General features: G+C 37.5%; 1 protein-coding gene across 1 annotated transcript; it reads right to left on the bottom strand.

Annotated features, from left to right (window-relative positions):
- Positions 1–17,101: 17,101 nt before the first annotated feature.
- RGS13 (regulator of G protein signaling 13) lies at positions 17,102–24,371 on the bottom strand. Its single transcript, XM_065842724.2, has 4 exons — positions 24,307–24,371; positions 21,666–21,727; positions 19,668–19,834; positions 17,102–17,299 (listed from the first exon to the last, which is right to left on the bottom strand). The coding sequence occupies exons 1-4, from the start codon at positions 24,369–24,371 to the stop codon at positions 17,102–17,104; spliced, it is 492 nt and encodes a 163-aa protein (XP_065698796.2).
- Between the last annotated feature and the right edge of the window lie 684 nt (positions 24,372–25,055).

Raw genomic sequence — 25,055 nt, 5'->3', positions numbered from 1 at the left:
ATATGGACTGCAAGCACAAAGTTCTCTTTTTGTTAATGTTCCTTAATGGAATTGCTGTTTCAAGTTTCTCTGCTTCTCTAATCATGATGTTATGTCAAGGGGGTTTGCAAATTCAAGTTTAACACCCTGTTTTCTTTGCATGCCAAGCATATGTACTTGGAAATAAAACACAGTGCTTCAAACTAGACATAATGATGTTTTAGAGAACACTAGAGAAAAGAAGTACTAGGAAAAATATACTATACATTTGGAGGGAGATATTCACATCTAAAATTAGCCACATAGGTAATCTCAGTAAGGGTAGCCTAACTTGGAACAGGTAGTGGTTTCTGCCCCTCTGTAGACAGGGCTTAACAGCTCATTTAGCAGCTGCTGCTGATTAAAATCTTGAATTCCTGTTGGTTTGGAGTTGTCCTAAATGCTGAACAGGTGATGTGGTTACTGCTAATGGAGCAATTAACAGCTGCTATGTAGAGATGCTAAAGTTTTAGGAGGTTTTGAGTGAAGGTTGATTGTATGTTTGAAGGGGAAGGAAGAAATGAATGGAGGTGTTTTGTAAATTTTAATGTGATGGGTTTGTTTAAGGTATTCATGTAAAACGTATAGCTGAGTGTTTTAAGAAGTGAAAGCTATACTGAATTATCTTTCTAATTCACTAAAAGGATACTTCATCCAAATCACCTGAGCAGCTGAGGTTAGAACATTCTGGTACCAAGCTCTTCCAGTACAGATGGCTGTGTATATAACCTGCAGGTGAGTTCAGTGGGACCCTAGTACTGCAATTTTAAGTAAATATATTTAATCAACTGAATAATCACTTGTATTTTAACAGAGGTTCCCTGCAATGTGGGCTTGAACCCCTTCAGGGAGAGGAAAGACCAGAAGCTGAGTTTCCTACATCCTGGGTGAACGTCACCTCCCTTTCCACTGATTGTAACGGTATTCTAAAACAAAGATTGTGAACTCTCTTCAGCCAGTTAAAGGGACATGGTTCAGAGCAGCAAAGTCTTACTGCATGCTATGGTGATGTTATTCTAGGATATTATAGAGCCTAGAAGCACTGCTTCTCAGAACTTTGTGCTGTTGTTTGCAGACAGTAATCACCTTGGGTCATTACTGTAGCTGCCTTGGGCTCAGTGGTGTGTAGACCTGCCTACAAGGCCAGGAGTCTGTCTTGGAGGTTTTTGCTGTATAACTTCTAAGCACCTTGTTGCATGGGCAAGAGTTTATGTCTCGTTTGGTAATGAGCTGGTCAAGCTTGATTCTGCTTGCAAAGTACTTGAAGGATAACCTCTAGATTCAATACAAGGCTAAGGTATGTCTGGCCAGAGTATGCAAGAGACAGTGTGTCTCTTATCGGTTCTGTTTCATTTTTGTATATTCTATTTTTAAAATTTGACTGTAATACTTCCCATAACTGCTGAGAAATAAGCCTGAGGAGCAGGGGGATAGATTTGAACTGCTACCAGGTGGACAGAATGTCACTGCTCAATAACTTATTGATGTTAGCAGGGCTCACAGAGCTGGTGCTTGAAGTCTGACTAGCAGCACTTCCCAGCAGTACACAGAGATGTGTGTGTGTGTACTCCTCTGTTCTTCTTTGCTTTAAGCTCATCTTTGTGCTTTTTCTGGGAAAAGAGTTTTTAGCCAAGTTGTACAATTGTTGCCTCCTGCTGTGTGCCCTGTACCCAGGGATGTTCAACAGAGAGCAGTGCTACTACTGAGCCCAGCCAGACCTGCTCTGGTAGCTCCCATAAGCTTTTTCTTTGCTCCTTGGCATTTAGTGAGCTGCACTGGCTGCTTGTCTATGAAATACCTTTTATTACTGTAGCCATTTCCTCAGACAGGTACATGACCCTGTCAGAAGTCATAATAATAGGAAAAAAATGGCAAATATTGGTGCTTTACTTTTTTGTTTGTTTAATTTACTTTTGAAATCCAACGCGAAGCCTGAAAGCATCTCATTTAAGATCTGTAGTATTTTGCTTGCATCACAGTCTATACGAAGTGGTATCCAAAGTGCAAAATATAGCACATGATTTAGAGTGAATTAGGGATGGTTTTGCTACTGACAACATTAAATGCAGCTCAATTTTCCAGACTTGATTAACTTCAAATTTGGGCATCAGAACAAGTATGTCGTTTTTTCTATTAAAATAAGTCACTTTTATATGAAAAATGCACTACATGCAAATTTCTACGAGTGACATTATGTCTTCTTTGCAAACACTAGAGTTTCTTTGCTCTTTCTTGTTTAATGTTGGCATGTTGTACCCATAAAGAGGGAAAGGGGGAGAAAGAGAGAGCAGGTTACACCACAGGCTTTCTTGCATAAAATTAGGCTGTGAGTGGGTTTCACAATCCTTTTACAAATTAAAGGGTTAAAAAAGAGTCACTGAGATATAATATTTAGAAGTATAAGGACTTTCAGTAATGAAAATGCTGAAATTGTCACTGTGCATCTCTTCTTGAAAAAAACAAATGTCAGAGCATGTTTCCTTATGTCCATCTGATATATTCTCTTGAAAACAGTTTTAGAAAGCCACTGTAGAATAAATGTTTTTGATATTGCAAATGTATACAAAATATTCTTATCTATTCATTTTACCTCACTGAAACCTACCTGGGCTTAATGAATTACCTCTTCTTGCTAACCTTCCTTGAAGTAATTAGGTACTTGCTTTATTAATTAAGGTTTTGCATAATTATAGTTGTTGATATATTGCCACTATGTCATAGGTGATAGTATCTGAAAAGAAAAACAGGGCTAAAAATGAGTGCTACAGAGAATTAATGTTCCAGTTATAAATCTGCAAGCAAATTCGAACAGTCTGTTCTAAAAATTTTGTACTTTTGGCCTAGAAAGACAGAAAAGCTACGTTGGTGAGCTGCAGAAAGTTTGTGTATATGGTGGGGGGGGTTGTGTGTTTTAAATCTTGCCAAATCTCTCTGGTCTGAGGTCAGTACAGCTTTGCTAATGTGGAGCTAATTGTTGGCTTTAATGTTATAATGGAGATCAGGTTTGACATTCCCATCATGTCTTGTATGTGTGAATTTGTGCAAAGCTTGTCTTGTGAATCACCTTTCATTTCTTTGTTTACAAGATAAAGCCAAAATATACTTAACTACAAGGACTCCGGAAGGATTTAGAACACGAGTGACTGTTAGTACCATGTCCTGGGTCAAACCCTATCCAGCTCTAAATTATGGCTTTCTGAATTTCTGTCTTTTTGCAAGATGGGGTTGTTCACCTTTTCAAACAGATCTTCCTTTTCTAAAATATCTTCAAAAATACTTTTTACAGACATTTTTTTTCCCCAAAAAGCTAGAGAGATTTAAAATGTAACAAATTAAATTTATCAAACAATCAACCATGTCCTGCTTCTGTTTTACTATGGGTTTGGTATACTCTTAGGAGACACACTGTAGCTTGAGCATCACTTCTTCCTCCTGAGGGTGTTCCTAAGCAGGGGAGGGGAAGGCGGGCTCTCTGTCAGCAACGCTTTTGTATCTCACCAGGTAGCAAACACTCTTTCTCCTGTAGTCCAGGTGAGACAAACAAATGCCAAACAGAAAACCTGAGAGAGATCACATGGATAGTCTTGTGAAGACACCACCGAGTAAGTGTGGTAGAGATGGTTCTCTAAATGTGGTGTGCTCTTTCCAAGTATACCAGGAGGAAGCATGCCTCATTGACTGTGGACATTCATGGTTCTATTGAAAGATGGAAGAACAAATAAACAGAACATTTTATTTAAACAAACAGAAAGAAAAAAAGAAATCATCTCCTGGGTACCAGAAGCAATGCTGTTTGCTTTGATCCTTTATTTGCACAGTAGGTAGTCATTTTAATCTCTCTGGTTCCAATTATAGTGGCAAGTACATGTTGCCCATTTCACTTTTGTCGTTGGGTTTTCTGTTCCAAGTATTGTAGTCCATGTAGGATTGCTTGGAAATGTTGAGTTTGGTCTTGATGTAAATTCAATGCCATCAGTTGTTTTTGAGTAGGGTTTTGGCCCATATCTGATGGAGAAAGAACAGCGCTGTGCTGTGCATGATGAGGAAATAACTAGAGCAATCTTTACATCTTATCTAAGTATCTGGTAGAGAATTCTTGTACTTCAGCATGCCCATCTGTTTCTTTAAACTTGCGCACTTAAGCACCAGGATGGAGTTTTTTCCATTACACTTTAATCTGATCTGTGCTGTTGGGTCACTTTCTAAATGAACATCATAAATCTATGTAGTAATGGTGCTATTTTTTTCTCTCACTTATGGCATCACTTTCCCTTTATTTTCATGAAAAGATGTAATGACATAAAGGAGTTGAAGCTTCACCTACAGTCTTTCAGCAGATCCATATGATAAATAATGGAACATTTTGCTTATAGTAAATATCACTTGGAGATATGTGGCAGTTAGAGATGTAGCTGATGAACTTCAGCTTTCTTGTCTTCCCTTTTTGGTCTCTAACCCTGCTAATAAGCTTATAAAAACAAGCACAGTAAGTTTGCTTTCCTGTCTTATTCTAAATCTCTTGCATAAACATAACCACAAGCTAAAGGCAGAATCCACATGGATGTCTTTCTTACATACTGGTATGCTTTACAGAAATGAAAGTTTTCGCTCAGCTGAGCACTTCTGTTGCCCTGGCTACAAGCACATTGTGCACTAATGTTTTTTTCCTTATCAGAACTTGTGACTAGCTTTCTGTGGAAGAGGAAAATGACAATTTCACTACTCTTTGCAGTTTTGATAAAAATCAATGGTATCTGAGTTTCTGCTGGCAATGATTTCTCAGCTCTACAGTGAAATGGTTTTCCAAAGCTGAGAGAAAAACACCTTTAAAACATAATCCCTGGACATTCAAGTGGGATATGGGAGACTTGGCTCAAAACCCCAATGTCCTCCATGTATATTCTGCCTGACACAGCAGCCTGGCTGTGGCTGGCTGTAAACTCTCTTCTGCTCAACTTTGTGTAGCTGAATTTAACAGGAGCACTTTCTTCCATGCAGTAGCTGAGGGTGCTGATCTAATAATTATTTCAACCAGGTTTTGGCAGGACATGGAAACTCACTGCAGTGTAAGCTAAAGCTGCCTATTTACTGGGAATTTGGATGCTTCTGGCATTGAATGAGGCAGAGCAAGGACTGGTAGCTAGTTATCTCACTTGATATGGCTCCTGAAAACACAAATGGGCACCCAAACCTGATGGGTATCATTCCTAGCCTGCACTCAGTCTCGATTAATACTAGTTAAATCTCTACTAGCATTTCCTTAAGGAAGCTTTTGGTTATTTGTAATTGCACATTCTGAGATCACCTGGAGAATTTGTACTCTACAGGAGAGATCTTTCTGACACTGACATTGTGCTTGCAGAGCTCGTGTCTTGTCAGCTGGGTGAAATGGGTGATGTTCCCACCGGCCCGTAGCAAGCCCTGGAAATTAAGCAGCTAAAATTAAGCACAGTAAGAGCCTCAGCCACTGCCAGTGTCCTGAGCAATGTGTGTTTCATATGATTATGAAAAAGCTGATTTTGGGGACTACAAGCCAACGCTGTTTGCTAAATGCTTGCCTATTTTCCTGTTGTTAATACCCCTGGATCTGTGTTGGGCTAGATCTGGGTCTTGGATTTTTTCCTGATAGAGCATAGTTTTGGAGCTAATGTATTATAACAAATTAACTGAAACATCTGCTTTGTAGCAGTCACCTTTTCTTTCTTATGTTGCTGAGCCAGCACTATGCAATTTTAATTTATTGTGACGATCTATTACCATTTAGTGCTTTGTTAATCTGCCAAGTATTAGGTGGCTGAGTTTTTCAGCAGCATTAGCACATGGAAATCTCTGGCGCTTTTTTTTTCTCCTCCTTCTTTTAACTTCTTATCCCTTGTCACCTGGACACTGAGTCACCCGATACACTAAAGTTATTTGGTAATATTCCTGGAACACTGTATAAAACAGTTTCTTCTGAGAAGCTGCAAACTGACACTGACATGTTATTACTCAGCAGATCTATTCCTCTTACTCATTAAAACTTATTCCAGTTGACACCAGAGGCAGCGCACTTTTTGCTGCTTTTTGTTTCTGGTAAGTTTTTGACGAACGTGTCATTTCCAAAACCTGTGGTATCAGAACATCTCTTGACTTATGCTGTCAAGCACCGTTGGATAGCTCTATGTGGAAAAGTTGCTTTCTGCAGACATCTCCCTGAGGAAAGAGCTTTGATAGTGCAGCAAAGTTTTAGCTTCTTCCCCTAAAACTGCGGTGTTTATGCACGCATACAGAGGCGAGAATGATAGAAATGGAAGTTAATTTACCTGATTGTGGATTAGTACATTAGAAGAAACACTTTACATTTTGAACTTTACATTTTGGGTTTTGTTGTTGTTGGTTTTTTTGTTTGTTTGTTTTTTGTTGTTGTTCATTTGTTTTTTCCACAGACAGTAGTTATTATTCATTCACATTCTGGACATTTTAATCTGCAGTTCTAGGAGTGCTTTGATATCACCTATTGTTAGACAGAATTGGTTTGTTGCTTTAGTATGTTGTATTACTAGCTGCCTAATATAATCTGCTTTGAATAGAAAAAAAAGGGTTACAGCAACAGGTTGTGCATATGTGGTATGGTTGTAAAGTTACCATTGTACTCAAAGTAAAATTTATCCCATGGAAGATGCCAGTTATGTATCTATGAACTAAATTAGGGAGTTGTAATTAAACAAGGAAATCAGACCTGTATATTTTTAAATGTGATTTCTAACAATGAATGAGAGAAACAGGACAATTGAGTAGAAACAAGTACAGAACAACAACTCAAGAAACAACTCTTCATCTAAGCTAGCTACATCTTTTTATACACAAAAATGTCTAGGATTTTTGTTAAATGCTGTTGGTGAGCTTTCTCATTTAAGGAGCCGAGCTGGGTTTTTAGCACATGTGAGATTATCCACGTGTTCCCTGGAAACTGTTGTCACAAATGTAGAACTGCTTTCAGCAGAGTTGGGAAATTCATTTTTTTTTTTGCTGGGAGTTGATGAGGCCTTTCAGATGTCTTTGGGGGCTTTCAAACTGATGCTTGTCAGTCATGTTGCTTTTAAAAACATGAACTAGGAAAGAGAGGGAAGCATGAGACCTGTGGCTACATGACAGAAATCAAAGGCTGTGTCCAATTGCTGGCTCTCTGGGCAGTTTTGGCTGAGCAGCAATGTGAACTAGAAGGCAGGGTTACAACTGAACTTTAATATTAAAGTGACTGAGTGATACAGCTGGTCTTTCTGCATGTTGAAATCAATGCAGTTTTGAGAATGCTGGAAAGTGAATGTGTAAAAGGGCATAAATTGCTTGTTTCCCTAAACATTGTTCTGTTTGTGATGTTGCCTTTAAAATTTCACTTCTGTACCACAAATAAATTCTTCTTTTACTATCCTCATACATGTCCAGGTGAAAGTTGTTCATCCCCTTTCCTGATCAGTATGGGCCAGGACCAGTGCAGGACTGTGACAGGTATAAAATACTTTACTTTATATGAAAGTTGTTCACCTTGTGCTTTTTCTTTTAAATGAGTGGGTTTTGTTTGTTTCTCTCTTTTTTTGATTGCTGTAAGTATAGGCACATCCTCTCCTGTGACACCGTACTTCTTGTTTCTTCACTTATCTGAGAATCTGTTCTGGGATTAATTCTACATTGGATAGTGTGGTCGCATCTGGCATTTCATTTGTCATGTTGCAGAAAAGCAGAGTACACTTTGTGCTTTTAGCTCCAGTGAGCTTTATCACTCATTAATTGTCACAGACTTTAATCATTTGTTGATGTAAAATCTTTTAAAATACTTTTCTTAAGGTTAATGGTAAGCAGCTGAATTTTTAATGGAAAACTTAACAATGCAGTTGTTTCATGATAAAGCTCCATAGACAAGAAGTAGTAAAAATTTTACCTTCCTGAATGCTTCTGAGGGGCATATTTTCTTTATCACCTAAGACAAGTCTCTGCTGTGCCTGTCCAGGCAAGTCTGCTTTGCACGTATATCAAAAGAGGTGTTTGTCCAAGATAAAAAGAGAAGAGTGGAGATCCAAACAAAAGAAAAACAGCAACAGGGAAAAATGGACCAAAAGCCATTTTAATTTATTGAGAACCAAAGGAATGTTGAGTTTCTATACTGGTACTTCCCATGAGATCCAAATTGCCCCCTTTGCAAAACTGGTTATAAATACTTCTTTCTTTGTTTCAGTAATATTATTACACATCTGGGCTAAATATGGTCAGTCTTAGATCTTGCTGTTCCAGTGTATGCTGGTGCGTTTGCAGGAATGGTCTGTGCACATGTTGAGAGGGAGAAGAAAGCTTCCAGTCTTCTCCACATGTGGTAGACTTTAAATTGTTTGTGAGAGTTTTAGAAAGTTTTCTGTTAGACTAAATGGGAAGACAAAGTCTTTTTATAGTTTTGTTTCTCTTTTTTCTTAGTTCTTGTTATTTCTGGTATTGCAGGAGTGGCGTCCTAATTAAAACATTCTGCTGTCTGAAGCATGTTTCACATGTTAATTGTGTTTTTAAATGAAAAAAAAAAATCAAATAAAATTGAATGAGGAAAGTCTGTTGGAAACTTTAATTTTCTGATTTATCTTTAGATATTTAAAGCAGTCTTCTCTAAATGCCTCTGTATCCCAAAGTGGTTAAGACTGAATTTGTGGGTTTTCTAAACTGTACATATTAAAAATCTTTTTCTAATATATATATATATATAAAAAAATAATTATACACTCTTACTGAAATAGAAGGTGTAATTTAAGATGGCTTGATGTGGTAATATGGATAGTCTTGTTTTGGTTTGAAATTTTAGAAGAATTTATTGTAATAAATAGCTGAGTTGTATTTATATTCTCTTAATTTTAACCCTGTCCTTTTGAACACTTAACCATTAACAGCATGGCAATAGTACCTAGAGCACTCCTGTAACTGATTACATGAAGCACAACATTGTTGTTAGGTTGCTTTTTATGCAGAGGAACATATAGCTGGCTCTTATAGAGGGTGAAAAAGATGCTCCAGTCTGTTGTGGTTTTCCATTCCCAGAGTCATGAAAATCCATCTGCCTCGTGAGGCAGGGCCTGTGCTTGCTTTATTGTGGGCAATATTTCTCCAGAAAACCCGGTGTGCCCCTATGTCTCACTAAGTTTGTTACCTGCTGGCTTTTCTGGTCTCTGTTGCTCCTGCATGAGGTTTCTAAAGCAGCATGCATTCATGCGCTGAGGCTTTCCATGAGGACTACCAGCATTAACGTAATGTAAATACATGACAGTCTAGTCCTCTCTGTCCAGAAATCCTTCCAAATTACATCATTGCTAAAGCCTAACTGCCTCAGAGTCATGAGATGTGCTTTTGTCAAACCAGTTTCTCAGCAATGGTAATAAACTTGTGCTAGTGGGGTCAGATAGTTCTTGGCCCTGGAACTGATCTTTCTGATGTGAAATGCAGGCAGAGTACATTAACGCCTTTCTACAAATGCTATAGGTGTATTCCAGTTAGCTGACTTCACTTGCAAACTGTTAGAAACTAGGTAGAAAAGCTGGGTTTTTTTAATAGCCCAAATGGCTGTCAGACACCATGCAGATACATAAATCAGAATAATTGTTTCAAAAGCTGTGGAAAAATACCTAGCTGGATTATTTAGACTATTAGCTTCATGTACTACTATACAATAATTAGTAAATCCAGACTAAGATGCTAGAGGCAAAATTATTAGTGTGTTCTATTAATCTTTGACCTGTTAGAACAGGTAATTTGTTTGCTAGAATTCATCTTCACTGTTTGATCTCATTTCTGATAATGCTGAAAAAAGCTCCCTGAAGTTTTCATAATACTATACCTTAAAAAGTTTATTAGAGAAGCAGAACTAGACAGAAAATAATTATCTTGGCAACTGTCCTGATTTTTACAGTAACTTGTATTCGTCGATTTTGTCCACTCTCCAATACTCAGCAATGTAAAACTATCTGGTTCTAAATGTCAGTGAACTGTTCATTCAGTGTACTACAATTGCAAAGACAATGCGGGTTTATCATCCTCTGAGCAATTTTATTCTGTTTTAGCACTAATCATGTTGCTAGGTAGTAACTGCTGTGCTGATGCAGCAGCAATAAAAGCTTAACTAGTCACCCTACTGTAAATTGTTTTGTGGAACTGTTGCTGTGTTTGTATTCTGGAATTGCATTTGATAATGTGGTATTCATCGTCTCAGTCTTCTAATTAAGCCATGTGAAGTAGACCTTTGATTCAATCAACAAGCCTACTCAACATGTGGGCTAGATGGATGGCACCCCTTGAGAGAAGCAGAAAGAGCTGCCATAAGCAAACCAAGTTTTACCTTGCTCTGGTTTTTGAATGGCACTTGTAGGAAATCTGTCTGTGAACAGCATTTCTGGGAAGGCTTTGGCACGTGCTGACATTGGTGCTTTGGGGCATGTTCTCTGGTCTGACCATGAAGACAGACTGTGGTGGTGCTGGAGACCATGCTGTAAGGTTCAGTATGTATAGAGTAGAGGGAGGTCCTAAAAGTGTGAAGTTGTCCAAAAGGGCTGTAATTTGATAGGTGTTAATCTAGAGCCAATACAGTTTCCAGGATCTAAGTCTTGAGTTATTTAAAACAAATAAAATATCCTAAAATATAAGATTATTGAATATGCTTAAAAAAAAATCAGTATTGAATGTAAAGGAATTTGAGAGAGCTACTGAGATAAATATGAAAATAAACACATCTTCTAGAAAACAAGACTAGGATGGACATGAACAGAAACCATTGCAAAAATACAGCTAAAATGAAAAGCAGTGAGAGTGTGAAGAAGAAAATAAGCAAGTTATTTTTCTGTTGATACTTGAACTGAAATAAGAACATAAATATTAGTTGTAAAGTCCTCTTTCATTAATATGAGAAGATTTCAGCAGCAGATGAACTTCTGAGCAAAGGAACAACACGGGCAATGATTCATAGGCTAGAAGTTTCTAGATATTTCTTCCTTTTGAATTTTTTTATTAATTGTGGACTTCTTGAATTATAAGACTAAAAACTAACAATATATTTGTTCTTAGGGAGTAATTAATACAAAATATTGATGGTTCCCACTGTTGGGGAGTCATGTAGTGTGCTGGGAATGGTAAATCTTTATAATTGCAAATGTCTAAAAACTGATTATAGAGCTTTGACTGGAAAGTTCTTTCCCTATGTATTTGTGCAAATAAAGTTACAGTCCTGTACTCTTTTTCTCTAAGCAAAGGCATAGCAGATTATGGCATATGGTAGAAAGGAAATAACTCCATGAAATAATTGTGTATGTAACCATTTTTTGGGGGGTGGAGGAGAATCTTATTTACTCACCTGTTGTTACTGAGGTGATTACTGTAATCACTGTTTGCAGACAAAGAGTGTGGGAGGAAAAACTATTTGCCTTGGCTGGTGCTGTATTTAGCAACAGCCCTAGTGATGGGTATTCTGAGAAACTTGACTTCTCAATCTGAGACTGGTGACACAGGCAGGCCAGGACACACAGCAGAGGTAACAAATCTGTCACCAGATGAATGCTGTGTTCCTTTGGGACTTGGCAAATACAGTGACAATTTTTCACTTCTCATTATTGGTGCTTCTGATGCTTACAAAATGCAATCTTTCAGCTGTGGTTTCACAGTGTAGCAGAGGTCACTCTTAGCACCATCACAAAGCTTCTGCTCTTTGCAGCTGGCCAGAAGGGCAATGCTTATATAGATCCTTTGCTGTGATTTTTTTGTTTGTTTGTTTGTTTTTTTGTTAAACTTTTTGCTTACTGAATGACTTGTTTCCCTCTGAGAGGTACAGGCTATGGATCTGTAGGGTCCTGTAAAAATCACTTACGGGGTATGAGGCTGCAGAAAAGGAGCTGCAGGCCTGTGTCCTGCCCTCATGCTGTAAAGACACAGGTTTTTCCCCTTGTCCTCAGATATGTGCACCTGAGGCAGAAATTCAGAGGGAAGCTAGGGTTGTGAAGGGGGTCTGTAGCCTGCTGAGGGGGTTGCTATGTCTAAAAGCCCACACTTGCATAAACTTCTCAGGTGGACCTACCTTGTTTCCCATTTTGTAAGGTGCATGTCCTTGCAGTAAGGAGCTGCTCTTAGTCCCTGGATAGTTTAATTGTACTTCAAGTTGAGCAAAATCTGAGGTACAGGACACAAAGATTTCTGTGTAAGCATGGTCTTAATGAGATAAACATTACAGCAGTTTTGGAAGGCAAATAAAGTTGTAGATTAAAAAGCTTTTCAGTAAATGGTTTAAGATCCTAGGGCTGCATAAAATAAGCTAGCAAATGAGAAACCTTTACCTAATGTAGTTAAAGCAGCCTTGATTCAGCTCTGCAGACACAGGCATCTAGTCCCACTGAGCTGCTCTAGGATACCCTGTGGCCTCCCTTCACCTCTGCAGCAGAGAATGGGCAGTGTGTCCACCTCCATGTGTCATCTACCAGCCCCAGGGGAAACCTTAAATAGCCCATGGGCTCTACATACTGTAAAGTGTTTATACAGTCAAGTCAAGACAGAATATATATGTGCTTAATACTGACCGATTGCAGTATGCTTCAGGATGTCTCATTCCATGTCGCTGTTTCTATAAGCATATGCAGACACACACAATTAACTGGAAGGACACTGCCTGGAACACATAAAATGATGCTATCATGTTTTTATAAATTTACATTCCAGTTTAAAGAACCAGTTGCACAATTTGGCTGCAGTGGCTGATATCTTATTGCTGGTGTGATGTCTTGGAATCTGCACACTATAATGTCTAAAAGAGTGCTTGGCTACATGATATACTTCCTTAATATATGTAAAACACTCCTTTTGTGTTTTTATTTCTCTATACATTGTTGCAGCTGTTTCTTTTTTATTCTTTTTCATTAAAAAAAAAAAGCTAAAATCATTTCTGTATTCTAATCAGATCATGAATTGGCACTGCTATTTTTAGTTTTAATTTTGGAAAGTTTTTTTTACAAAATTTTGTAGAGCTTGACATTTAATATTTTGAAATCAAAGGATCTCAAAGCTATACAGTTAGTGCTACTGACAACTTATTAAATTTGTGATTCTACCAAGAGAATTCACCTTCACCTCTGTGAAGCTTCGTTGGAGGAGACTGTAGGCAAGCCTGTGTGATGACGCAGTCTTTGCCCAGAACAGGCCACGGTTTGTAGCCACGTAATCCAGCTAATTGGCACGTGCAGCAAAATGTTATTTTCAGAAGACTTCTTCCATTACATTCTTTTGTCTGTGTTTAGTGAACGTTAGACCAGACATCAGTTTCTGAAGGGACCTGTGATTGCAACAGTACTGTATGTTTGGCAATACTTGGAAATGCTGCAGTCATTTCCCTTTCCTCTGAGGCTGTAGGTTCCTAAACATCCTCATCTGCCCTGTAATTAGTGGTAAACATCCCTGATCATAATATTTGTTTAAATCAGTTGTATACAATACCAAGTTCTGGATATTACTTAATTACTCTGCTTAGAGTGAGACTGCCTACAATGTATTTATTGGGATTTAAATGCAGAAATATCTAGACTTAATAAGGAAGTATGAAATAATCAAGAGAACTTGGCAGAAAAACCTAACATCACATTCTCTGAAGGCTTTTGATGGTACAAGGGAGAGACATTATATCGTCTCATTTACCACCCATCTGTATGGAAAGGATTAGGCTTTGCTATTCTTGCAGATTTGTTTTGACTGACTCTAATTATAAGCAGATTTTTACTTTGTTTTTTAGACATGATATGCAATTTGCATTTGTTTTTCTATATTATATCACCTAGACACCAAGAGTGGATATAAAACTCATGAAAACAGCAGTATAACCATAGAGTATGGATTTCATCACTTTTATTAAGAAACTAGGCCAACACAGCTCATATTTATGAAGTAAAATTATCTAATTGTAAGCTCTTTTCAAAACAAGCAAACTAAAATAATACCCAAGACAATCTGTCCAGTGTGGTGTGCTTTTTTTTTTTTTTGAGCCTCAGTAGGTCAACAGTTTCCAAGGTTGAATAGAGTTAATTGCTATAGTGGTTTTATTAATCTATCTATATCTATTATCCTGTCAAATGTAATGTATTTGAAGAATTGCCATCATTAATTTTTTTTAATTGTTATTCTTATTAAGCAGATGAGGGAAGAATGAGACAGAATTCTGCCAGTTTAGCTATTTTAAAGTTTGTTTTTTTAATCTTGCTTAACAGAAGCTTTGAGTGATTAATGTGAGCAAATGCATTTAGCGTTGTCTGCCGATGGGAAGTATACCCAAGTTAATTCAAGTGCTGATAATGAAAACGTTAAAAGCAGTGATTTGTTATTGCTGCTGCCATTAGTTGCTGTTCTACAAAACATGTGACCTGATGAAATAAACTGTTATTGTCACACATGTGGTAACACAAAAGAAAAATCAAGCAAGAGAAATATCTCTACCAGTTAACAAAAAATCTATTTTGGGAAAAGGAGCCTCCCTTCTTCTAACTTCAAGAAAAAACCTCAAACCTTATTTTCAGAAGGAATTATAAAGTTTATAAACCCTCCAGCAACAAGGGTTGCTAGACTCATAACTTATTAGCAAAATAAACACTAAACATTTCATGCCATTAAAAAACCTGTGAGTCCCTCTGATTTCTCTGAGCATTCTTTGTAGATGATTTTTTTTTTTTTCTTTCTTCTGGATGAAGCACTTCCTGCAGGCAGAAAGGTTCTGTCTATCTGCACGCAGCCTGAGCAGCCTCTTTGTGTAACCCCTTCAGAAGATGGCAAGTGAAGCCTGTTTGTGTATGGAGAGGTACCATCCTTGGTCATTCCAAGCCTCTTCCACTCAGAGACCAATATCTACCTCTTCTGAATTTCCAATCTAAAACAAATGGGAAGACTTTTCAGTGTAGTCCATTGTTTATTTGTTTTTCCCCCTTCTCAGGCTGGCTTCTGTCACAGATGTGCTACCCTGAAGGAATGGCTTTTGAAATATCTCCTGCAGTTTTTCTTTGTGAGGCTGTGGCATCTGCAGGATCCATCAAGCCAAGGTCTGATGCACGGTACACATATCAGAAGTTAACAGCAGCAAAAGCTGTACTATCCCTAGCTGGGTTTCCTATTGAGTCCTTGCTTGCTGAAAGTGTTTCTTAAGAGCTGAATATTCAAACATTCATATGATAATCCTTTTACATGGGGTCAGTGTAAAACTAAAGGATTATCTCATATATTAACAATCTCTTTTTCTACTGAAGTTACCTTAAAGCTTTTGGTACTAATGTAGTTTATGCTCAGACTTGCTTTGTATTCTGCTTTAGACGTGCACTTAAATATTATCTTGAGAATTTAATAAAAATTATGGAGAAAAATAATTTGTGGAGCCTTGGATAATTTATAAGTTACAATATGATCACTTATAACGTTCTGTAGTTTACCTGTTGGCATTAGAGCACATGTACACAGTTACAATTTACCAATATAACTTCAAACAAAGCCAGACATATTATGCATATGGTAGCTGTTGATAAGCATGCTTATCTGTCATCATAATTATACCACTGCTCAGAGATTCTAAACAATGATTTTTATTTTTTTGTGACGGATTGAGACTCTACCTTAAAACATATTTACATATCTTATTACATTGGCAAGAGGAACATCTTAGAAGAATAACTATAGTTTCTTCTCACTACAAGGCAGATGCAACAAAAGTGAAATCCAGTTGTTTGCTGACTGTGCTGACTTGTGTTTTCATGTTTCTAAGGAAAAAGCTTAGACATTTGCATTGAAAAAATGAGGAAAATTCTGAGTGAGAACAAAATCTTAAGGGGTACGAAGTACTACTGTGAGCCTTCCATCAAAAGTGTAGGCTTTTCCAACAAAGGTGAGGAAATAATTCATTACATCGTCACAATTATTGCCTTTTAAAACTAGGCAGCCAAGTTTACAGCTAAAAACATGAACTGGCAACATGACTGAAGTAACTTCAGTCAAATAAATGTATCCAGCTGAATGAATACTTCATTTCTCCTGTGAAATCATCCCGGAGGATCAGTGTGATGCTGTCAAGGTTTATGGGGCTCCTGTCAGAATGGCTTGTTCTTTGTATTCCTTAGAATAATGCAGTTTGAGAGGATGCTAGAAAGGTCCTTGATTTCCTATGGCTTTCAGTGTCTGTGCTGAAGTCCATTAAGAGAATTGAGATTCCGGTTTTAATGAGATTTGAGAAGTCAGATTGGTTTTTGAATGTAAACCAGAGTACTCTAATATTTGATCAGTGAATCAGCAAATTGTCTTTTACAGTTTATGCATGAGAGAAAGAAACCTGTTTGTGTTACAGTTCGATGTTCAAATGTCAGGTCTGCTTGTATCTAGTTATAGGGCACCTGAAACAAAAGCAATATGGCTATGTGTCCATACTTGTGGAGGGTGGAGAGACAAAATACTAATGAGTTTTATCACCGATATAAATTCAGGAAACAGTGGTAGTATTATAGTATATCCTGTAGACAAATTACCTTTATAGCATATATTGTACACCATAGTTAAGCAAAAAAATGGAATCTACACCATATGAATACTGCACTTCACAGCTTACGATGAAGCAAACAGCTGTACTTCACAATTTATCTTTTACTTTGAAAGAAAATAGAAGTAAAACAAATAAAAAAAAATAGCAATGTGGGTATTTTTATTTCTGTGTTATGTATAGCCAAATAAATATTTAATTCCTAGCAGCAAAACTATTTTATTTCAGATATCTCAAAACAAGAATACTGAAAGTATGTTGTTAGAGTTGTCAAATAGCAATAAAAGACTGGAATCTTAGGCTATCATTTCTGACTGAAACTTTTAATACCTAGTTTTTAGGGTTTTAATGAGGGGAGAGGAAAACCAATGGGACTCCTCCATGGGAAAAGAAAGGGAAGGTGGAAGGTAGTCCATTAATTCTAACAGCAACAGACCAGTTCAGCAGCTTAGTATTAGTAATTGTCTACTACCTGATTTTTCCTGTCTACTTTAAAACACTGGCATTCCAGAAGAAACCTTTTGAAGTTTTCAACCTTTCTCTTTAGTTTACCGTTGAATTATTTCCATGAGTTTGAAGGCTGTGTTTGAGTTTTTGATAAAAATCTGATTCAAGAAATCGTGGATAAGAATCTCTTTCCATGTGCATGTAAATTATTCTCTGTGCTTCGTCAAAACAGGATTGTGTTGCTTCTTGAATATTCCTTGTAATTGCATTCCTCACAGGACTGTCAATGTTAATCTGAAACAGAAAAAAAAATTATTATAGTGAAGTATCACTGAATATATGCCAAGGAAGGGTAAGGAAGATTGAATTTAGGAGACTTGTAATGAATGCCTTTTATTTATATCTCTGCATGTAACCTCTAATATCAGCACCTAACCAAAAATGTGGATTCTGCCAGAATGGATTTCTCCCTATAATGCCAGAGTATCCTGTCTTATTAGTTGACCAATTTTTCCTCTTCTGGTGTTTGATTTAGTAAGAGGCATGTTAATGGCTGGATGGGGAGCTTGTTTCCTTGGGGACCAGAACCCTTCAAGACTCGGAGGTGTCTGAATTTCCCAGTCTGCCCCCTATCCTTAACAGAAAAGCCAGTTTAATCCCAACTGTTGTGATCAGTGGAGGTCAAGACCAGTAGTAAACTCACTGCTGCTGGGCCCATATGTCAAATATGGGCCAAAGACCTCAAACCTTAGGCATGTTAAGCAGTATATATTTTCCTCACTACTTCTAGCAAGGATAAAAACATATATATAATTCAGGAGAGGAGGAAGACCTGAGGACATGGAGTGGTTGCAGTGGAAGGAATAGCTAAAAGGTGCTGACATCCAACCCCCCTTTTACTAAGAATTCTTCCTAGAGCTGGGATTAGATCCCTGAAGAGGAAGCCTGACTTCTGAGTTCTAATGAGTCCAAGTGCCTGGAGGTGCACAGTATCTGTGAAAACCCCTTGCTAAAATTATTATGATCTCTGAGATAAAACTGAGCCTGTATATCAACCTTGTTAAGGAAAAGTGTTCTGATTCCTAGAGCTCTTCTGCTGCAATCCAGGATTTGTAGCAGAAAAGCTGAAAGTCTGTGGGTGTCTAAGAGTAGAAAGTTTTAGCAACAGGAAAGTATAACAGATACAATGTGAACTTTTGATAATCCATTAGCTCATGATGAATTAAATTGCTTTTTTTCAGCTTGACTTTGTCAGTGTTGAGAGCAGCACTCTAAAGATGTGAAATTAGTGCTGATGTCTTTCATGTGTTGGGATGTTCTTCCAGAGAGGTCATTTGACTTGCATCTTCTAAATGTTGCTGAAATTTTAATATAAACTGTGTTTAAAGTCCTCATGAGCATCTACCTTTTTAGGGTGCTACCTAGTTCTTGTGTTAACCATGAATATCAAGAAAATGTAAAGGCAGAGTTGTGAAGACCCAGAAACCAGACAGCCAAGAGCAAGATTAACATAAGTATTAATTTAGAAAAACAAACAAACAGAACACCAAAAAAACCAAACCAAAAAACAACCAAACCACACAGCATATTTTTAACTGTCCTGATTTAAGCCCTTACTTTTGGTTAATGAATTTGTGGTTGACATTACTGATTTTATTTTTTTTTTTTTGGAAATGCAAATGTCTTGCTGAGTTTCCTATTGTTGCACATGCTAAAAATAAAATAAATGAGAATAAGACAGAAAAATGTATTGTCTTTCCAATTGGCACTTAAAACCAACATAGGGAACTTTAAAATTTCTTCAAGGTTTGGAATTGTGGGAGTGGTTTAGTCATTTAAAGCATCAAGTGCTCTCTGCCAACATTTGGGAATCCAGCTGAGTTGGTTTTGGCTTGCCCTTCAGTGTCAACAGGGAGGGTCCTATTTGAGACTCTATTATAGTTTTATTTTTACACATAAACCAGAAAATAATCTAGCCGGATTTTTTTTTAGTTATGTCATTCTATCAGAGGCAGCAGCAGTAAAAGCCAGTATTAGCTTATTTTTGCAAGGAGAGTAATAAGCAGGGATAGCTAAAGGTCATAGAGCATGACTGGCTGAGCAGGAATGACTTTTTTTTTTCTTTATGTTGGAAAGAAAATCACCCTCAAACATTTTACATACAAATCTGCTCTGTCTTCCCTAAATTGTGTGCTGCTGGAAGCAGAAAGTAATTAATCTATATTGGAACCTTTCTTTTAGCCCATTTTACACAGGGGACAGCACTGGGTAGAGTTTTTACTTTGTTCATTTATATTTACTCTTGCAAAGACCAGAGTAACATATACATGTAGCAATGGCATAATCCAGAATCTATTAAAATCATATCAATGAACCCTAGATCAGATGCTAAAAAGAATGGAATTAATCCAAGAACTTGGTTCTTAATCTAGTTGTGCCTTTTGCTTAGTATCCTTGGCAGATATAAAGATATACCTATAGACAAGATGTCAAGGCAAGTATTAACATGCTGGATGCAAAAGAGTTTGGGGCGGATGAATAGCAAAGTTTTCGCTTCCTTTAAGATGAGATGCTAGCCATCTGTTACTGCTTTTTGTCAGCTACATTACACATCGGGCATTGCTATTAGAGGAAATAGAGAAGTCATGTTATTGTGTGTCACCTCATTGGGAGCCTGGGGTTGAATGTAATGTGTAAAAAGTTTCCTTGCCACAGAAATCCTTTTCCTCTGTGATGTGATCTTCTTATAAGCTTCACAAGCAAGCCAGAATTCTATGTTTTCATCACTGTGCTCTGTCTTCAAGTAGGTCTTGTAGATCGTAGGCCCATCTGTAAATTTCAGAAACCAAATTCACATACCATGACTACGTGCATTAGAGTCCTTTGAAGACAATAGGGGTGTTTACAAGGCTGTATAATTCTTGATTGTACTCCTATAAATATTTTTATTAGATTATGTCAAAGTGGGAAATTAAACACACTAACCCTGGAGCCCTACATTGCAACATTGCATTTTCCTGCCTGTGCAGAGCTGTCTTTAACCTTGGTGACATTTCACTGTGCAGGGACAGAGCGCTGAGAACTTCGTTCTTCCTGGTCTGTGCAAACTATATCAAACATATCAAAAGGCTGACAATTACTTTAAAATCCCTCTTTTAGTTTTGTACAGAAGATATATAAGTATTATCAAATAATCATGATTTGAGTAAAAAAAATAATAATACTTTATTTTCTCGTTGTAAGAATTTGGGGAAAAAGCAATGGGGGGGGGTTGGGGAGGAATAACATTTTTCTCGGTGCTGTTTTGACCGAAGTTAAACAGTTAAAAGAAGAATCTGTTCAGCAAATAAGCGGTTCTGCACCCGAGAATATCTTTGAAACACCTGGCAATAGAGTTTGACAGCAGCAATCAGTGGGATTTTGTCAAAGATTAAATTCCTGACGCTGCCTTTTGTCATGTCGTTAGTCTTGCTTTGTACAGGATTAGGCGATAATGTTGTTAAAATGCCTCTGTCCAGGAGAACCCTTCAGAGGCTTCACTCTGTGCTGGCTCTTGAGCAGGAATGGTCTCTGTACTTCAAAGCAAAACCTAAGACAGGCAAACATTTTGCCCACCTTTCATAAAGAGCTGCATATCCATTTGATTTAGAGCTTCTGGCTTTTCATGTGAGTACACCTTCGCATTTTCATATATCATTAAGCATTTAAATCCAAAATCAACAAATAGTGCCATCTAAGTACAGGGAGCGAAGTATTTTAAGAAGGGCAGCATCTGAGCAGTGCTGGAAGCTACAACATTTTATTTAAAGCAAGTTTTCCTGCTGGTGCAGCATTCTGGGCTTCCATGTTTCTAAAGACACTGAGCACTGCCTGTTGCTTGTGTTTTAATTTAGTCTCTTGTAAATGTTGGCTGTTGTTCACTTTCTCCCTCTGCTTTCCCTGCAAACTGTAACACACCAGGTTGGTTGCTGTTAAAGATTTTAAAGGCAAAATATTTTTTTTTTGACTTGTTACAAATTCTGTCTGTTAATCGTCTTGCTTTTTGTAGTTTGTCTGTAGTTAGAAAATAATGCTAGTCCTCCAAAATAATTTTTAGAGGTTTCTGATGTAACTCTGCGACTTTTTCATCAATGTTTTAAAAAAAAAGTAGCTCAGCAGTGATGTTCCAGACTGGTGGCCATATGAGAAATTTGGTAGAGCTGTGAATGAGACAGGAGAATGCTGGAGAGGGAAAGTTCAGGTTTGTTACTGAAGCTACAGCTCTTCCCATACATGAGATGAGGGTCTGAGTTCCATGGATTTAACTCTACAGATGTACCATCAGCTGAGGTACCTTTGCCATACACAGGATTTCCCAAGTATCTTCTTTCACTTCCTTCTAATATATATTGCTGTTAAGTAGGGATATAGCAGATAAACCAGCCCTTATCATGTGTCTTTATAAGAATTACATGTGCTTGCAGAAATGGCAAGTTTGAAAAAGCATTTACAGCATGCTACCTTTCTTTTCAGTGTGATGCATGCTAAGTGTGTCACACAAAGGTGTTTTTCATTAGCTGGTTATAACACAGCATATATTTTTACTGGATGACTTATTGATTTTGCATCATGGGAACTTTTGTCAGTAATTCATCTGGGATACAAACATAAAATTACTTACATTTACTTGTTATCAGCTTATCAAAAGACTGGGACCATTGCAGCACTTCCTCCAAAGACAATCTTAGGAAAAAGGAGATTATTGTAGGTTTAGCTGTGGTTCAAAGTGTAAAAAAAATAAATGAAATTACTTTATTGAAAATCTGTTCCCTAATTTAAATAAGATCTATATGAAACTTACATTTTAAAGAATTTTTCTGTGTGTCCAAGATCTTGTGTTTACTATGCTGAAGCAAATACTCCTCATGCTGTAACAAATACAGTTCCATCTCAAGGTGGTCCCATGTAATTCCATTGGCAATGACATTCACTTATGTAAATTGTGCTTGGGAGAAGCACAAGGAAAGTACTAGCTTTCTAGATAGCAATTTCTTTGGGACAGGAATCATTGTATAGTTTCAAATACTGATGTTTGTATTTAGTAGCAAAGTCTTTAAAGGCTTGAGATCTTGTAATACTTAAAGGCCTTTAACATCTAAGTTGACCTGTCACCTGAGAGCTGAATATAAGCTTGGAACATAAAGTAAATAATAAAAGGTTAATACAGTCTTAGCTTCCATCTCTCTCCAGTTGTTTACAGTGCAGTATGACACATTATTGCTAATCTAGACAGTTCTTGGAGGTGACTAAAATCAGATTTCTTTCTTTCACGTTTGCTGCTCTTAAGCAGTAATTTCATGAGTCTGTCGGAGTCTCTTGCCTGATTCTGGGAACCAGCATGGAAGTCGTGAGGTGAGAGACTAAACAATTTAAGGAAAAACAAATGTTTGAGGGCAAATAGCTCCATTTAAGTGCATGTAGCTCCACTTACACCGACTGATTTTTAAGCATTGCAGTTATAGGACATCAATGCTGGTAACTTGGAAAAAATGCTTATGCTTATATTAGTAGAAGAAAGCACATGGGATGTATTCCAGTGGGTGCTTTCCGTTATGCATCAGTCAAACTTGGGTTTAGAACCCTTCTTATTGAGTATTATGTTTTTATAAGAGCTGTAATTTTGACAACAGTTACTTAGTATCACAGAACTTTTTTTATTCTAAATTAAAAGCAAAATTGACTCTGGTATGAGCGCTGCATGGTGCGTCATAGATTTCTGCTACACAACCACCGTTATAGCTTTTTTAATTGGTGATCACCCATTTATTTTTAACTTTATATAGTTGTCGTGCTGTGATATCTCTACATGCTGTGATTTACTGATTGTTTTGTCAGGCTTTCCTGATCAGTCAGACCTGATCAGAGAAATATATAATAATAGTTATTACTATTATCAAACTGTGGTGTCAGTAACTTGCTAGTAGCTCTTGTCAGTAAAAGATAATTTTTTTTCTCTTTGTTGTGAGCTACCGGCCTCCTCTCTGTATAAACTCAAGAAGCGTGTATTGCAGGGAGTGAGAATCTCTACTACTTTGAATGCTTTTTTTGTTCCTGAAGAGCTGCTTCTGAGTCAAATTCACTGTTATTGATGCAGATAATTTTCCCCTCAGCAACAGCACTTCTATATAGAACAAGCGACAATCTTGTCTGTCTCACTGAGCATCATCAGTAGGGACATCTTATTTCCATTTCTAATTATTTTGTCTTTAGTATTAATTTGTGAAGGAGAAAGAACACTGCCTGATGGGACAGGTGACACAGAGGAAAATCTTTTTACTTGTATTTTAAAATCAGGAACATATGAAAGGCAGTAAGGGAAATGTGAACAGGGTTATTGGGATCTGTATTAATGCCACTTTCACAGCTGCTGTGCTGACAGTAAACATCTTGCTGCACTGATTTGCAACGTGATTTAATTTGCTGAATAACATATATTACACTGAAGAAAACCCTGAATATTGTCCAAAAATAACTAAGACTTTATAGCTGGGTCTCCAAATTTGAATTGGAAAAATGCTGTTGTAGTGTCTTGTGGAGCTGTCATTGTACCCTCTCCAGTGTAAGGGGCTGCCCTGGCCACTGATGTTGGGGAGAGGAGTCCTCATCCAGGAGGCATTTTTCAAAATGCTGTCTGGATTTCTGCCACTTGACTTCTGAAAGTGCCACTTGTGTGAGATCATCAGACACACCTCAGTGTTGCTGTGGAGGACACACTTTAATCAGTAAATCAGTCTCGTGTATGATCTGATACCACCTGGCAGGTGGGTTGGATGGCATTTCACCACCCCAGTGTGATGTGCTGACCCAAGTTTCAGCCATGGTTGGCCTCTGCTGAGACTGGTGGCAGCTGAGGACTTGAAGGAGGCACTTGGTCTCTTATCCCACCACGTGCGTGTTCAACGTTTGCCGACAGTCTGAATTCTTTTAAAGGACTGACCCAAAATATTTGTATTACAAATTCTTCACAGGCCGAAATCTGGACTTAATCCAGGGGTTAGTTTAAGCCCACGCCTATTTAATATAAAAGAAGTTCCCACTGGGATATATCCTCCTTCCACTAGAGAAATGCCAGTTACACTTCATGTACTGTGAAGGAATTTGCTGTATGAAGGTGGTCAGCTGGGGCAGTTATGGAAATATTGCACTCTTTTCCGTGATCTTAAGTTTGCAAAGAAAACTTCCATTGCAAATTTTGAGATTTTTGTCCCTCCTAACTCACAGGTGCATGTACTCCTGAACATAAGAATCTTATAGTTACTTACTTAGAACTGATCCCTTTTTCTTCTGCTCTGAATATCTTGCAAAGCCAGCAAGTATTTGGACTCATTCTCCTAAATACGGAAAATATGTGAGTTTTAAACCTGCTGTGCTTAGTTCTGGCTATTTTAAATTCCACTTATATTACAGGAATCCTACCAGTTCTAGCAGTATTCGTATCTTATCTATCTAATCTTTGAGTCATGACCAAAGCATTAGATGAAAAAATATGTTTGTAACATGCAAGAACTTAAAACAAATTAATGTTAAAAAAAAAATAAAACAGTGCAATGGATATCCCTTAGGGAAAAACAGGAGTGTTAATAATTCTCTCTCTTTGCTTCTCTAATTGTGGAAATTGATTAGAAATGTGACCCTGACTCAAGACAGAAGAAAACCAGGAATCTTTTCCCTGAAAGCTCAGGGTGACCCGGATCAGGGATCAGAGTTCAATGTAAACTGGACAGTGCTGAGTAGTTTAAGTGCCTGAGATTAACATTGATATTTGTCCAGCAAATATCTCAAAGTCAATAAAAATTGGTATTAAACTTACTGTTGTGTAGAGATGATATCCAAAAGAAAAGGTGTAACTTTTTGTTAGGAATGAGGCAGTCTGTCTGAAAACAAACAAAAAACAACACCAAAAAAGCATGCGCGTGCACACACAGACACACACACCAAAAAACCAACAACAACAAAAAACCACATACAAAAAACCAACCAAACAAACAAACAAAAAAAACCCCACTTGTGA

This window comes from Patagioenas fasciata, chromosome 6, assembly GCF_037038585.1.
Source record: "Patagioenas fasciata isolate bPatFas1 chromosome 6, bPatFas1.hap1, whole genome shotgun sequence".
NCBI classification, from domain to species: Eukaryota; Metazoa; Chordata; class Aves; order Columbiformes; family Columbidae; genus Patagioenas; species Patagioenas fasciata.
This window is presented reverse-complemented; position numbering and strand designations above follow the sequence as displayed.

Excerpts from the sequence above, each read along its gene's own strand:
- RGS13 (XM_065842724.2), bottom strand. The coding sequence starts at position 24,371 with ATGAGTCCAAATACTTGCTGGCTTTGCAAGATATTCAGAGCAGAAGAA. Across the intron at positions 21,728-24,306 it reads GAAAAAGGGATCAGTTCTAA|ATTGTCTTTGGAGGAAGTGC; the intron begins GTAAGTAACTAT and ends CTTTTTCCTAAG. Across the intron at positions 17,300-19,667 it reads AACCCCAGGCTCCCAATGAG|ATTAACATTGACAGTCCTGT; the intron begins GTGACACACAAT and ends TTTCTGTTTCAG.